The following is a 14,498-nucleotide window of genomic DNA, read 5'->3' as shown; positions in this document are numbered from 1 at the left end:
TCGGTGCTTAACTGAAGAGCATAAAGTCTTCGAAGGAACAGTACAGTAACATCATCTACCATTCTGTGCGTGACATCATCTGCTCACTAATGTCTTCTATGTGTTTTTAGCTAAATGCATTCACTTACTTTGATTAGTCTTACATGTAGTGACTACCAGAAGTTTTCAGACCTCTTTAACTGCCATTCATTACCTGGTCATTTTTATTTCACTGATAAATAAGTCAGTAATATTAGTATATTTGCAAGACTAAGATGATTGTCGAAAGAGCATCAGAGAGTTAAGCAACGGGATGTCATTCTCCCACTACTAAGCAGTGACTCTGGTCCAAAAACAGCTACTCTTGCAAAACACCATTATAAATGAAGATCAGAAAGTGTACGCCCCAGAAGAAAACTAAGCAATTATCGTGCTAAACCTAAGAACACCACTAATCAAACTAAGTATTACAGAATATTAACATGGCACTAGTTTATCCCACCTGAAATAAAGAGAGATTACTTAAATCCCATACAATAAACAATATTTTTACTCTCAGCCTCTTGAAACTGTAGATAAAGAACTGAACCCGTGGGGTAACAGTTACACACCTAAGGCAGGAACAGACAAAAATGGGTGTTTATTAAAATTTGAGTTCAGAATTCTTCTAGAAAACATCAGCATTGCTGCATATATGCTTTTCCCAAGACACTTGATAACATGACAATAAACAAATTACCAAACCTATGTAATCATGCAAAATATTAGGCTTCTTTATTCAATATTTAACTTATTAGGCAGAATTATAAAGCGAAAGTAACCAGTATCTGTACTCCTGTAGATTTACACCCATAACACAGTCCAGTTAACATTTTTTGCATGCTCCTGAAACTCATTCAATTGTTTTGCTTGGTCTTATATGCAAGAAATAGACAAGTACTTTCACTCCAAATAGAAGCAGGAAAGTTGCCTTTTATTAGCGTGATCGGTACTGTTCATAGCTCCAAGAATTATATACACACGCCAAGTCACTAACACTGCAGCGTAACATACCCTTCCCACAGAAAAAGCAGTTACTATTTCACCTCTTTGTTAGCTCAGATAGATGCGTGAAATAAATGACAATGCTTAAGACCTACTCATGCAAAAAACTTGTCACATGACTGTTCAGCTAAAATACCTGAAAAGAGGTGAAGGAATATTAACTATGAAGCAGTAATATCTTAAGGGAAATGATGAACACTGCTCATCTCTCTCTACACATTTGGCAATTTAATGTACGTGATTAGATGCCGTTTTGCCTTACTGTCTAATACTGCAGTTCCCTTCTGTTCAGAGTTTGTCATAGGACTTAGGCAACTGCTTGGAAAACAATTTTCTAATTACCTGTCAACACCCAAAAATTGTAGGAAAGACGTTTCTTCTAAGCTGGAGTATTTCTAGGTATCCACTTTCCACAGACTGATGAACCGAACAGCATCTTTTTGCAGTTAATGCAGTCACTTTCTTGTCAATCTAAGGGTAATACTTCCCGATTTAACAAGTACTGTTTCTCTCAAACTTCTTTGGCATTTATGAAGAGTCTAATACTTTCAAGATAGCTGCTGGCATCACACTGGAGCAACGCATTTTCTTTCGCTTCTGAATCAGCCCCCATTTAATTCAGGCAAAAGATTCTGATTGACAGTCATCTGAATTCCAGGTTTAGGTTGCTTTTCTGTTTTCTTTGTGTTTTCTGTGTGTTCAAAAACAGTCTGGAAATCTGTCATTTTTTAGAATCATCTGATTCCATTTCTTCTTACCACAATAGTTCCTGCTACAATATCGTAGGCTGTTCTGTTATGCTGAAAAAACAGCAGTGTAATAAATGCAGGGAAAAATGAAGCAATAGAAAAATTCTTGATCAAAGCTCGTATTGTAGACCTGCAGAATGAAAAAAAAAAATATTCAGCACCTTGTTTTCACTTTTCTGCTTAGATTAGTAGTTAGCTTGCCTTCACTTTAGTGTCTCAGTTTTGCACAGCACAAAGTAAATCACAGGAATTTAAGAGGAGATATTTTACCACATAACATGGAGAATACTTGCACGATTAAATAATTAGTATTTTATTCTTAGATCACAGAATTGCAAAGCCCAATAGTACAGTAAAAATGTATTTCCTTTCAAATCATGTGCTTTCCACAGTATTAATCTGACAGCAACATAACTGAGCCAAGGGCACTTACGTTGTTATACTGACATTAGAGGACGGAATCACTAATACACGACTTGGTGCAATAAGTACAGATGTATCACATGTCACAACTCGCAGTCCAAGTAAAAATTTCCCTGGGGTTGCTCCACCTGCTCCCCAAATACAGATAATCTGTAAAAAAGAACAGCTCTTTGAATTCCACAACACACTGTCACTGACTGGTCTAGCAAATTTGGTTTCCATCAAACTGTAAAAGTCATACAACGTCAAGTAAACCAAAATACAGTAAAGACTTCCAGACCAATGATAAAAGAAAAAAGATTTACATCAGATATTTATTCAACAGCTGATCACTATTAATGTTAGAAGTTAATGTTTATGTCTAGTTACCTCATAGAAGCAGACTAACAATCTGTAGATAAGAGCTACTATCATCATTTTCTGCAGATCTTCCATGGATGTATCTTCATCTATTTCTTCTATTATGTAATGCATAGCAAATTTAGAGATGTCCCTGTACAAAATAAGACTGAGCTTTAAAAACAAAGCTTATTCGACCCTTGTCATAATACTGTTGTTACCCTTTTAGTACTATAACCCAATCCTTTGGTTCTGGTATTAATTAAAGAAGAAAAACTCCTTGACTTCTTTAATACTTAACAGGTCATTAAAATTAATTGTGCCAGGTTTTCATTCTAGGTTGTTGCCCAATTTGTTTAGTCTTTTTCACTTAAGAATTAATTATTCTGTATTACCACTTTTGCAATATGGTATCCCAGGCAGAGAGCTGCAGAACTGTTCTGAAAATTCCCACAATTCTTGGCAGATACACAAGAGATTCTGTGTGTGATCATCTAACTAACTCAATATAAATGCAGTGCACGTGCATTCAAGTCTCTTCCTCATGGGATCTCTCAAGGAAAAAGAAAAGAAAGCACTCTTCTCTCTAAATGCCAACAAGCAAGGGAAGACTTTTTCCTCCTTCACATCATCAAGGCCCTTCACTTTCAAACAGTCCCATTTGCTACTCAACAAACTCTTCTAGAGGCAAACACTGTGGCCTGCACAGGAAATCCTCAAAAAATGCAGTCAAAAAAAAAAAAAAAAAGATGTGCTGCACAAGATGATGAAATGACGAAGTAGACAGATATTCTCCTGACAGGATGCAACAATTTTTGTTGTAAGAATGCCCATTTTTCATAACTGGGAGTTCAGAGCAATCATTAACCTACATCAGCAGCCTGATCTACCACAACTGACTGAAGAACAACCATTCGCAGTTTCTATCTCAAAACCGTTCATTTATTGTAACCTTCTGTTACAATTAGAATTGAGATTCTGACTCTTGCTTTTAATTCACTGAATTTTATATGTGGAAAACACAAATCTTTGGGGTGCAAATACCATAAGCTGAAAATTACTGTTCCACACCAAATGTTCTGCCTTAGCAATAGTTCTATGAATAGCCATAATTTATTGAATTATTTTAGAGAACTGATTTCTATCTCTTGACAAAATTCACATTCAAGAGTTAAAACAGTTACAGCTTTCTAATAACACTGATGAAGCTCTCTTTATGAGCAGCTGGGTGCAAGCCTTAAAATTTAAGTATGAACAAACTCATCAGTTTTCATGCAGTAGTCACATGTTGTAGCTGCTCCACCCCAACACCTTGTCTTTACAAGGGCAACATCACCTCAAGTTTTCTAAAAGGTCCTCCTCAACCACCACCGTTCTTTGCCTACTTTTAGCATGTAAATAAAAAGTAAACCTCCATACTTTTCACTAGATCATGAGACTAACAGAACTTTGTTTCACCTTCAACATGGAACAATCAGTTCCCCAAATCATTCAACAGAAAGGATCCTATTATGTGTGGTATACCTTCAGCTGTTTACCCTAACAAAGCTATGCAAAGCATAAATTTGGAGTCAAGTGCATCTTTTCACAAGATAAACTTTACAGATATAACATTAATATCTGCTACCTGGAGTGGATACATTTGCAACATGTATTTAGACAAGGACTTTTCACTAACTCTTCTAAAAGACAATTAGTGCTTATATAGAAGTGTGCAGCCCTACTTCAGAACAGTGCATCTGTACTTGCACTACTTGCCCTCCTCCTTACTCAGACTTAAGGATCAAAGAATTGGTAAAATAGTGCGGCGTGGCACAATCTGTATTTTCCTTCAGTAATGACAAAACCTTTGCCTGAAGTCTCTCTCTCAAACCAGCAAGCACATGTTTTTTAATGACAACTCCTCAGCCCAACCTAAAGTTGGGCACCATATCGCACAAGCGAGAACAGAACTTTCTTCTGAACAGTTTTACTTGTAAGCAACTTCTTGGCTCTTGCAAAAGTAGTAATATTGAATATACTGGAAACTATAATTCAAAAAGAGAAAGACTCCCTCTCTTTCACATTACTCTCACTACTTTACAGAAGCAATACAGACAATAGTTGCTCCCATCTTTCCAGTACTTCAGTTTGAATCATTTTCAGTCTACTGAAAACAAGACAGAGATACTTGCTGTCATGTTGCAGTTACAGGTTTTGGCACCTGAATAAAATCAACAGGTTGGCATTTTAAATTGCAAGTTTACTTGAACAATAAAGACTGACAATTTACCTCGGCATATTTATTATTTTTGAGTTAACCCTATTCCACACACCTTTCAAGCGGTAGTTTAACATCTGTCTCAAGGACGTTATCTGTATAGTATCAGTGTACATTTGGAGGGCTCTCTTAGTGGAAAACTTGGATCCTGGAATATAGTTGTACAGTAATGGAATTACTGACTACACCAAGCTCTTATCTCCTAATCACACAAAAGTAATATTTGGCTATACCAATCCGAAGTGGAGGAACTAAACTAGCTAGGGAATAAGACGTCTGCAGTTAAAAAAACAGATGAAAAGGAAACAGTCTTTCAGGTGATTACATCAGAGGATAAAAATGTGAAATGAAGGCTGTTTCAACATAACATATACTAGATGCATATAATGCTTAATCACACTTTTTTAGAAACCCAGCTTATGCCAGTAAAGACTACAGCATGACAGCATTACTAGCAATCAGGCCATATTTTAAACTATATAGATATTTTACAAGCACGATCTGAAATACATTTTTAAAGACTTTTAAAAACAAATTCATTTGACAATTGTTTTTTCCTTGAGATTTTTAAAGGATTGTTTTTGAATTTTGCCAATATCTTCAAAAAGAGTGCAAGTCTAATCTATTATTACTAAGGAGTTAGTGAGCATGTGAAAATACAATTCTGTAAGTGGCATCCATCAGACGACCCAAAAATCAGAAAGTACTTTACAAAAGGATAACCAATTGTGCTTTTTTTTCCATAGCTTTGAAAGCTATATGAAGTGCCATCATATGCTTAATCATATCATATAGATGAATCACACGTCAAAGAACATAAAGCTGCATATAATAATGCCTTAAATTGTTCAACTTACTTTATTCCACTGAGGTGCATGATACTTAAAACAATGGTTGCCTTTATAAAGAAAAGAATAAAAAAATCCACCATCTCTGCTATAAATCTGTGTGCCAATGAAGGGATAATGAACTCCCGACCTGCAAGAGAAATAATTGAGATAATCTCAAATTTTATTGCACTAAAATAAAGTTAGCACTGTGATCTAAAAGGCATTTCACATTAACTCCACTGCAAGGAACATTCTGAGATCTTCATCCCAACCCACATCTTTTTCAAGAAAAAGGTGCTTCATGAGTCAAAATTGATTTGAATTATTTAAACTGAGTTATAAGAACCTTCCTAAAATAAACTGTCAACTTTTCAGATTTCGGGGTTTCCTCATAATGAAAATTACAAGCAAAAGCCCATCCCTTTAAAAGAACTGAAGTACACTAAGGATGTACTTATTTTTGAATTCTTTGGCTTAGAACAACTTCCTGTAGAACAGATTTCAGTAAATCCGAGAGTTCAGATGAAAGGAAGATTCATGTAACTCCCTAAATCTATCACATCTTGTATATCCCTCTGCAACTAGGCCTCAAAACGTACCAAATACCAGCTCTCTGAAAGGAAAATGCAGCCTACTTTATGTCTTAAAGCATCACCCCATGAACAGGACCAGATTAAAGTATTAGCCATATTTGAAGCTTTACCTAAATGTTCTGTTGTGTCCCAGTGTAGCATATGAAATTTCATCCCTTAGAGGTCTAAGATTTGCAGGGACTCCCTGTAGCACTTTGTCAGAATACGCAGCTGTAACCACTGGCACCTGGCTTTACGTTCATGCTGTCTGTTCTTACAAGCAGCTTAGGTACAGGTAGAGAGGGCACTGCTTTAGCAGTAAGCTCTCTTCCTGTTTGTTTTTCTTCCTAGGCTTTACATCTCTGAAGACTCACACCTCCACAGCTGCGCAGCCTGTTTCAACAAGCACAGTGGTCTATACAAGGCCTGCAATAAGTAGTTTTTCTGCAGGTAAAGAGACCTCTAAACAAGCTTCATCATACTGGCAGTCTGACGCGTGCGACCCGTGTCTGCAAAACAAGGCCACGGATAACAAATGTGTAACCTGTCAAGCTGCTAAAGGGTCGGCAGTCGAGAGTACAAAGCAGACAATGAGCTCAAGTCTAAGCAGCATCTCCAAGTCAGCAGCCCCTACCGCAGGGGCACTCGGCTTTGGAGACAAATTTAAAACAGCACCTGGAACATGGGATTGTGATACGTGTCTAGTCCAGAACAAACCTGAAGCTACCAAGTGCGTAGCATGTGAGACACCAAAGCCTGGCACAGGAGTAACGCCTGCTCTGACGTTGCCAGTGGCCACGGACAACTCGGCGACAGTCACTTCCTCCTCCGGTGGCACTGACACAACGGTCACTCTGGGGTTTGGAGACAAATTTAAGAAGCCAAAAGGCTCCTGGGACTGTACGGTGTGCCTTGTGTCAAATAAGGCGGAAGACAGCAACTGTGTAGCCTGTCAGTCTGAGAAACTAGGTATGTTACTTTGCTTTCTCTCGTTTCACCTCTCAGCTTCTGTAGAGTCGTCACAGAACAAAACAAACTGCTTATTTAAACAACGTATTCTAAGCAGAATAGCTGTATGCGCAGCAGGGATGATGGATTAGCATCTGCCTGCAGGAAGGAGTACAGGCACTTTTGAGGTGTCAGCCAAGATCCCGAATGAGTACAGGCACTCTTGCGGTGTCAGCCGAGATCCCAGCCTGCGTCATGTGAATTGAACTGACTGGGGACTGTGTTAGTACAGGGCTGAATCCAAGCAAATACACCCTGCTTTTGTAGCTGGTCAGGAAAGACGGTGAACTTGGAGGCCTTAGTTAAGTTGCAAGCAAGCTACTGACTTTCCCTGGGGAAAAACAAAGGAGTTGAACATAACTGCTTTTTCCCTTCCAAAAGGTAATTAGAAACCATTTTTACAAGACGCGGCTGAAAACGCCTTGGACCCACCATTTGCATGCAATTGAGGGGGGAGGCATGAAGCCAGGTTTCAAGACAGTGCAGTCTTAACTAGTCTCCTTAGACAGAACCCTGTGGACAGGTACGCCCGCAAAGGCCCACAGCAGCCCTTCAGGGCACGGGTTACCCGCCGGGTGCCTTGTTCATTGTTTCTGCTTCTACGGGACTGTAATTGATTTTGAGTGTGGTGACTTTACGGGCTTTTTTTTAAAGCCTAAGTAACTATTTTACCGTTAAATTTCTCTGGCTGTGAGCATCATTTAATGCACTGTTACATCAAGAACACCTTTTCAAAGATGTCCTGAGAAAAACCTAGCAGGGACTAGATTTTGCTTTTCTAATCATCTGGAACAGTCAGAGTGAAACTTCTTCAGCTAGGATGATGCCCTTCAGAGGGAGGCTGTTCTTCTCTTGGACGTTCGGCTTCAGAGCGGTCGGCTGGCACTTTTGTCTGGGGCTTTACTCGCTGCAAGGAGGAATTTTGGAAATGAGGGGTTTACTGTGACCGTGAGGGGGCAGAGAACCGCACGGTTACGTTACATCTGTCGAGGGGAAGAGCGATTCAAGTGAAAGGAGAGGATAAGAATTCTCTGGCTGTGCCTGTAGAAGAGAAGACCCCTTCCTGCCTTTGCTGTTTCGAATGGGAGACGTTGTCTTCTGCCTCTCCCTCAAAAGTCACCCTCTGCGGTTTAAAACTGTAGGGGGTGAGCGGTGAGCGTGGGAGTTGTGTTCCATGCAGAACACTCTTGCGTTCTGGATTCCCGCATGAGTCCTTGTATTTGCTGCCTACTGGGGTGCAGCATCAAGTGACATCTCTTCCTCCAGAGGGGAGGAAAGTCAGAAGGAAAGCGCTGTCTCCTTTTGGAGGTTGGGCCTCCTTATGGAGGTTTCTGCCGCTGTTGAAAACAGGGTCGCTTGTGTAACCGAACGCAGAGTTGGGGATTTGGAAGTCTTGAGTTCCTTGCCTGTTTTTTTGTTGGGGCGTAGTTTTGAACAGGTCTGTCTTTGGAATTTGCTGATGAATCAGTCTGAGAAATCGTTCTCGGCCTCGCATCACTTTACAGTGGTTGTAAGCTGAGTAATGCTAACATTGACTAACAGGTACCCCTGTCATCAGAAACTCTTTCTGTAGTCTGTCGAGCATGGCGCCTGAAATAGGCCATGCTGCTGTATCGTATGAAACACGCTTGCTGTTTAAATGTGACACTGGTTCCGTTTGTGCCTCAAATTACGTAACGGGTTATTAAAAAAAAAAAAAAAAAGAGAGACTGTGTATCTCTATTATACTCCTTCCTGTCTTGGACTGAGTTTGACCAAAATTACTTAACCTACTTGACTTTTTACTGTAGTACTTTGCCCACTTCATAACTTAGCAGGCCTTTAAGAGTTCCTCAAAGCGTTTGCGTTCACTTTAACGTTTAAGCAGGCTGTTTAACTCTTTTCCTTATCGCCTAGGGAGTTCAGTGCCTGTGACCAGTAGCAGTGTTTCTGCGTTTCCTGCTTCTTCTGGAGGATTTCTGGATTTAGACAAATTCAAGAAGCCTGAAGGAAGAAGCTGGGATTGTGAGGTCTGCTTGGTCCAAAACAAAGGAAGCAGTTCTGGGAGGCTTCAGTTTTGGCACAAGTTCTGCTTCTTCCACAGCTACCACTGAGAATAAGGCGGGAGTCGGCAGCTTCAGTTTTGGAACCATGACAGAAAAGGAGGTTGCGTCGGCTTCTTTTGCATTTAAGAAGTCCGATGAGAAAAAGGATGAAACTCCTTCAACCAAGGCAGGCTTCTCTTTTGGCAACGTGGAGCCTGCACCTGCCTCACAGTTTGTTTTGGGAAGGACAGAAGAGAAGCAGGACTCTGTCGCTTCTGCTGCTCCCTTAGCGTTTGGAAAGAAAGCTGACAACGAAGAGTCAAAGGCACAGCCTATCTTTTCATTTGGGAAGTCTGAGCATACCAAAGAAGAGAGCACAGCAAAATCTACATTCAATTTGTCGAAAGACTGCAGTGGAAAATGAAATGTCTTTATTGACGATCACAGTGTGAGAAATTCTGGTTGTTAAATCCCATTTCTATCACCTAGCAACTGTCTTTTCTAAAAGAGAATTCTTTATTAACTTCTGAAGGTATCCCTCTGCAAGTAGGCTTCGGAATGTACCAAATACCAGCTCTCTGAAAGTAAAACGCAGCCTACTTTATGTCTTAAGTCATCGATTTCTCCAGTTTAATTAGTTAAGGACAGACAGGGAATCAGTTACACACTTTTGTTGGTCACTCCTCCTCAAGTGATTGCAACGAAGAAAACATTTAAAACTATCTTGGAAAAATTCCAAGGAATAGTGTCACAGAACAATTTCATCTGGGCCCATTTGCCATTCTGTATTTCCGAAAGAGCACAAACACGACCACCCACACGAAACCAGCAAGGGCTCTCATCAAAATTTCAGTTAAACATACCTACATACTAGATGTAACGTCCAGAAAACAGTGACTGGGTCTTTTAAGTGTTTTTCAGAATGCCTGTCTGAGCTGCACAAACAGGGGAAGGACAAAAGAAAGTGAAAAGACTCCTCTCTCTAATCTCAAAAAAAAACCCCACCAAACTTCATTTAGAAGAAGATTCCACAATTCAACTGGCAAGACTGATATTCCCAGTCCTGACCTCACAAGCTATGCAAGTGGAACTGACACCCCTACACTTTTAAAAAAAGAGCTAAGTATAATCAAGCAGTGATCAAGCAAGGACAAATTCTTATTTAATGTACCCCTTTTTAAATCTTTATTTCATACCTGTTTCACTAACAACTCTGTGTCAATACTACTAAATAGCATGACTGTTATGTAACTAATACTTAAGTGGATTCAATTCTGTTTGTCAACAAGTTGTCAACAAAATTCTAATTAAAGATTCTTTAACTGAGACAGGAGGGAACGCAGCCAATTTCCCCAACAAGCTACAGGCTCGAGCGTATAGCACTGGAGAACACAAAGCAAATGAATTCTTCAAAATGTGCCACTAACTTCAGTGAATGTGCTAAGAGTTTCAGTGGAAACTATTAGACTGAAACAATAACTGGATAAGGAAGAAGTGTCTGGGACCATGAAAATCAGCATCCGAATTATGTTAAACTCCATTACATTAAGAAACTCTGATAACCCCTCAACTCTAGCAGATTTCTATTGCAGCCATTTAATATACTCCCAGCATCAGAAATCCACTGTTTTGTCAGGAGTTACTATTTGTACTGGAGGGACAGCTGAATGAAACATGCATCCATCTCAGCTCAAAGTCTGACATTAACCTAGTAACAAAGATGGGTTTGCACTTAGCCAGCCAGACAGTAAAATAAGGCAGCTGAGGCTTGAACACACTTTTTGTTCCGCTGTTCCCAGAATAAGAGCAGTAATCTCCTACACTAAGGCAAGGAGGATAAATCAAGAGGGATGAGGGGAGGAAACATCTTGAAAAATGATGACTAAATCCACCAAAGGCCTGGTACTGCCCGGAGTGCTACTGATACTGAACTGACACACAGGCAGATTGAAGAGGAAGAAACAGTTTAATTCCCCTTTTGGGCATCCTAGTTAAGATCTGCAATATTAACATAAACCGTCACTTAGTTCGGTTTACGTGCACACACTGGACTGTAAACCACAGTGGCTTAGGGATGGATATAAGTCCTGTCCTACCAACTCTGCTGAGTGAGCAATCACCTGCAGCAGAAGGGAAGGAGCTGTAATCGCTTTAGCTGCTCCAGATAAATCCATATGCAATTGGGAGCCAAAGCACTGGCACAACAGTGCTTGTTTATAATTCTATCATATCACTATATCATGCAAAGAATTCCCTTTGGAAGTCTGGGTGTTGCAACAATATTTAGCACTGAGAATAGCCACATTCAGCAGAACGGAGTGTTATTCATACCCTATGTTACCTTTAGCATGTGATATTAGTTCCTGAAGAATTAGGTAAAAATCCAAGAGTTATTTCAGTCTAGATTTTGTCCACATCATCTTTTCCAGTGACTAGTAATAGCTGTTCATAAGCAATATATAAATCAGGGCATAATTTAAAAAAAATACTACTTTGTGTTACAACCATGCTGAAACAACATCTGCCTAAACCCACAACAAAGCAGCAAGTTTGGGAGCTAGATTCCCTTCCTTTTAAAATGAAGGAGAAACAGAAAATTTCTCCCCTCACATTCAGTCACTGAGCTTAGAAATAATGTTACAGATCAGTAATGCTGTAGTTTGCCCTAGAGAAAGAAAGGAGATCTGGCTTTTTTCCAAAGTCCTTTAGCAGTGTTCTGCCATTACTCAAGGTATTACCAAACATTCACGGAATGTCATCTAGGCACTCTTAGAGTTTGTCAAGAAATGTTTGTGTTCCAGTTTTTCCTTCTGATGAGATCACAGTAAAAGTTTGTTTTACTTTCGAACAAATGTAAACAGAAGCAAGGTTATTCCACTGCTAAAGCTGTCTAAGTCATAACAGATTTTTGTTTATTTCAGGTCCTGTCACTAGCATGTAAGCATATTTTAATCTCTCTACTTCAGTTTCATTTAAATGATTTTGAGCACCAAGAGTCCACTAAAACAAACAGAGAAAATTAGTTTAGCTTTCTTCATCCAAACAGACTATTTAAAAAGCTAGACACTTCATGAACAGCTATGGTCCTGTCAATACCAGAATGAGTTTTACTGCAAAAAAAAAAAAAAAATTCCTTCCTATCCATTAAAACACTTCACAAATATCAAAGTAATAAGCGGCAAATGCAAGTCAACCCTCTCAAATCTACTCACTGAATAAACTGTGGATTTACAAACTCAGTATTTCAGCTGTCACCTTTCGCATGACAGGTCCGCCGCCCACAGAAGCGCACCCCAACCTTGCAAAACCCCTCGCTTCCTCCTCGACATGCCGCCTCCAAGAGTTGCGCCGGAGGAGCCCAAAACAGCGAAGAAGGGAGAAGGTGCTGCGAGCCGTGAGCCAGCACTACCGCCGGGGATGGCGTCGCCGACCCCGGTGCGCGACCGGAGGCGGCTGAGCAGGGACGCGGCCGCCTCCCCCCAGGGCGCGGAGAGCGAGGTGCGAGGCCCGATCCCCCCCCCCTCCACCCCCGCGGCCCCTCTCACCTGCCGGCCGCGCCGCCTCGCGGGGGGCGCCGCTGGTGCCGGCGCCGACGGCGCCGCTGGAGGCAGCCCTGGGCAGGGGGGCCAACCTGCCCGCCGCTCCCTGCCAAGAGGGGGCCGCGGCGGCGCGGGGCCCCGGCCCGGCGGTGGCTGTGGGGGCTGGCGCCGGAGCGAAGACGTAGAAGGGGCTGTAGTAAGCGGCGGCTGCCCCCGGCGGAGGAGGAGGAGGAGAGAAGGAGGAGGAGGAAGGAGGCGGCGGCGGCGAGGACGCGCGGCCGGGGCCCGCGGCGTACGAGGGGCCGGCGGCGGCCAGCAGGGCGGGGAGACAGCTCTGCCAGCTGAGGTAGCCGCAGTAGGAGTCCCAGAGCCACTGGTGCACGCGCCGCGCGTACTCCGCCGCGCTCAGTGCCTTCGCCTCCCCGCCGTCGCCCCCAACGGCTGCGGAGGAGGAGCACGAGAGTGACGACGCAGCCGCGGCCTCCCCTCTCGCGCCGCTGTCGCTCCTCTCGCTGCTTCCCCCCGCCGTCGCTGCTACTGCTGCTGCCGCCGCCCCAGCTCCGGGCCGACCCGCGCCGGGCTCCGCGCCGGGCTCCGCCATCTCCTCCATCCCCTCTGACACTGAGCGTCTGCGCTCACGGCGCATGCGCGAGGGCGACGCCTCGCCTCTCCCATTCGCCGAGGCGGAGAGGGGGAGAGGGGAGAAGCGGGCACAACCTAGAAAGAGCCCCTCAGGGGCCCTCCGCGGCGAGGAGCGTACCACCCTCCAGTGGTCCCCTTTCTGCTTCTGTGCGAGGAAAGAACAAGCTTCGCTAGGAGGCAGGAAGGCTTCTCTCTCCTCCCCCTCCCCCCGCCGTGAGATGGTCTCGCCTAGTGCTGAGGCAGAGGGCGAGGGGGAGGGGAGCAAAGGAAGGGAAGGGGGCGGGGTCTCGCGCTGGGCCCAGGGCCTTTACAGCGGTTGGCGTCGCCGAGCCCTTCGGGCCGGGGCTGCCTTACGCGAGACCCGGCGGCTTAACGGCCGCGCCGCGCACCACGCACACGTAGAGCCTCTTTTTTCCCCAAGCCGCGCCGCACCGCGGGGGCTGGCCCTGCCTACGAGACAGGTTCAGCTGCGTCAGGGCAGGCGCCACCCCCTGCGGTCGCTGCCGCGCCCCTTGCCCTTGCCTTAAGGAGAGGGCTGAGGGAGATGTTCCCCTCACGCCTTCCTGCGCGGGGCGGGGAGGAGAGGAGGGAGACCTTCCCTGCCCTGAGCTCTCCTTGCCCTGCGGCGCTGCCTCGGGTTTCTTGGCTGCTGCTGACGGCAGTTTGAGCGTGTACCCTGGAAGCGCCTTTCCCGTTGCTCGCTCGTCCCGTGCTAGCAAGAGTCGTGAGTTGCCCTGTGCGAGGGGTCGCTTCCCCCTCGCCGCGGACGGGACGACGGAAGCGGCTGCCGGGGTTGCAAACCTAAAAACAAGACCCAAAGCGCGGAGGAGAAGTAATGCCATGCTACTCCAGTCCCAAGCGTAGTAGAACCTGCGCTTTCGAAAGGTCTCCCAGCAAAAACACACGTATAGGAGACGTTTAATTCTTCCTCAATATAAATACCGAGGCCTCCTCCCCCTCTTTCCCCCCCCCCCCCCAACGCCTTAGGCGGCCGCAGCGGCTTGTCGCGCCGCCCGGGGGCAGCGCGGGGAGCCGCGCTCGCCGGCGCAGCAGGGAGCTCGGCCCGCGCCCCCGCTGAGGGCGCCGCCA

At 43.8% G+C, this 14,498-nt stretch overlaps 2 protein-coding genes across 2 annotated transcripts; one reads left to right on the top strand and one right to left on the bottom strand.

Annotated features, from left to right (window-relative positions):
- Positions 1-599: 599 nt before the first annotated feature.
- FAM8A1 (family with sequence similarity 8 member A1) lies at positions 600-13,527 on the bottom strand. Its single transcript, XM_068931782.1, has 5 exons — positions 12,774-13,527; positions 5,652-5,772; positions 2,565-2,688; positions 2,206-2,345; positions 600-1,902 (listed from the first exon to the last, which is right to left on the bottom strand). The coding sequence occupies exons 1-5, from the start codon at positions 13,411-13,413 to the stop codon at positions 1,758-1,760; spliced, it is 1,170 nt and encodes a 389-aa protein (XP_068787883.1). The 5' UTR covers positions 13,414-13,527; the 3' UTR covers positions 600-1,757.
- LOC138066228 (nuclear pore complex protein Nup153-like) lies at positions 6,458-10,549 on the top strand. The gene is made up of 3 exons (XM_068933855.1): positions 6,458-6,491; positions 6,548-7,165; positions 9,101-10,549. Exons 1-3 carry the CDS (start codon positions 6,458-6,460, stop codon positions 9,295-9,297), a joined length of 849 nt encoding a protein of 282 aa, XP_068789956.1. The 3' UTR covers positions 9,298-10,549.
- Positions 13,528-14,498: the final 971 nt, after the last annotated feature.

Source organism: Struthio camelus, chromosome 2 (assembly GCF_040807025.1).
Source record: "Struthio camelus isolate bStrCam1 chromosome 2, bStrCam1.hap1, whole genome shotgun sequence".
Lineage (NCBI taxonomy): Eukaryota > Metazoa > Chordata > Aves > Struthioniformes > Struthionidae > Struthio > Struthio camelus.
The sequence above is the reverse complement of the archived record's forward strand: the minus strand, read 5'-3'. Positions and strand labels throughout refer to the sequence as shown.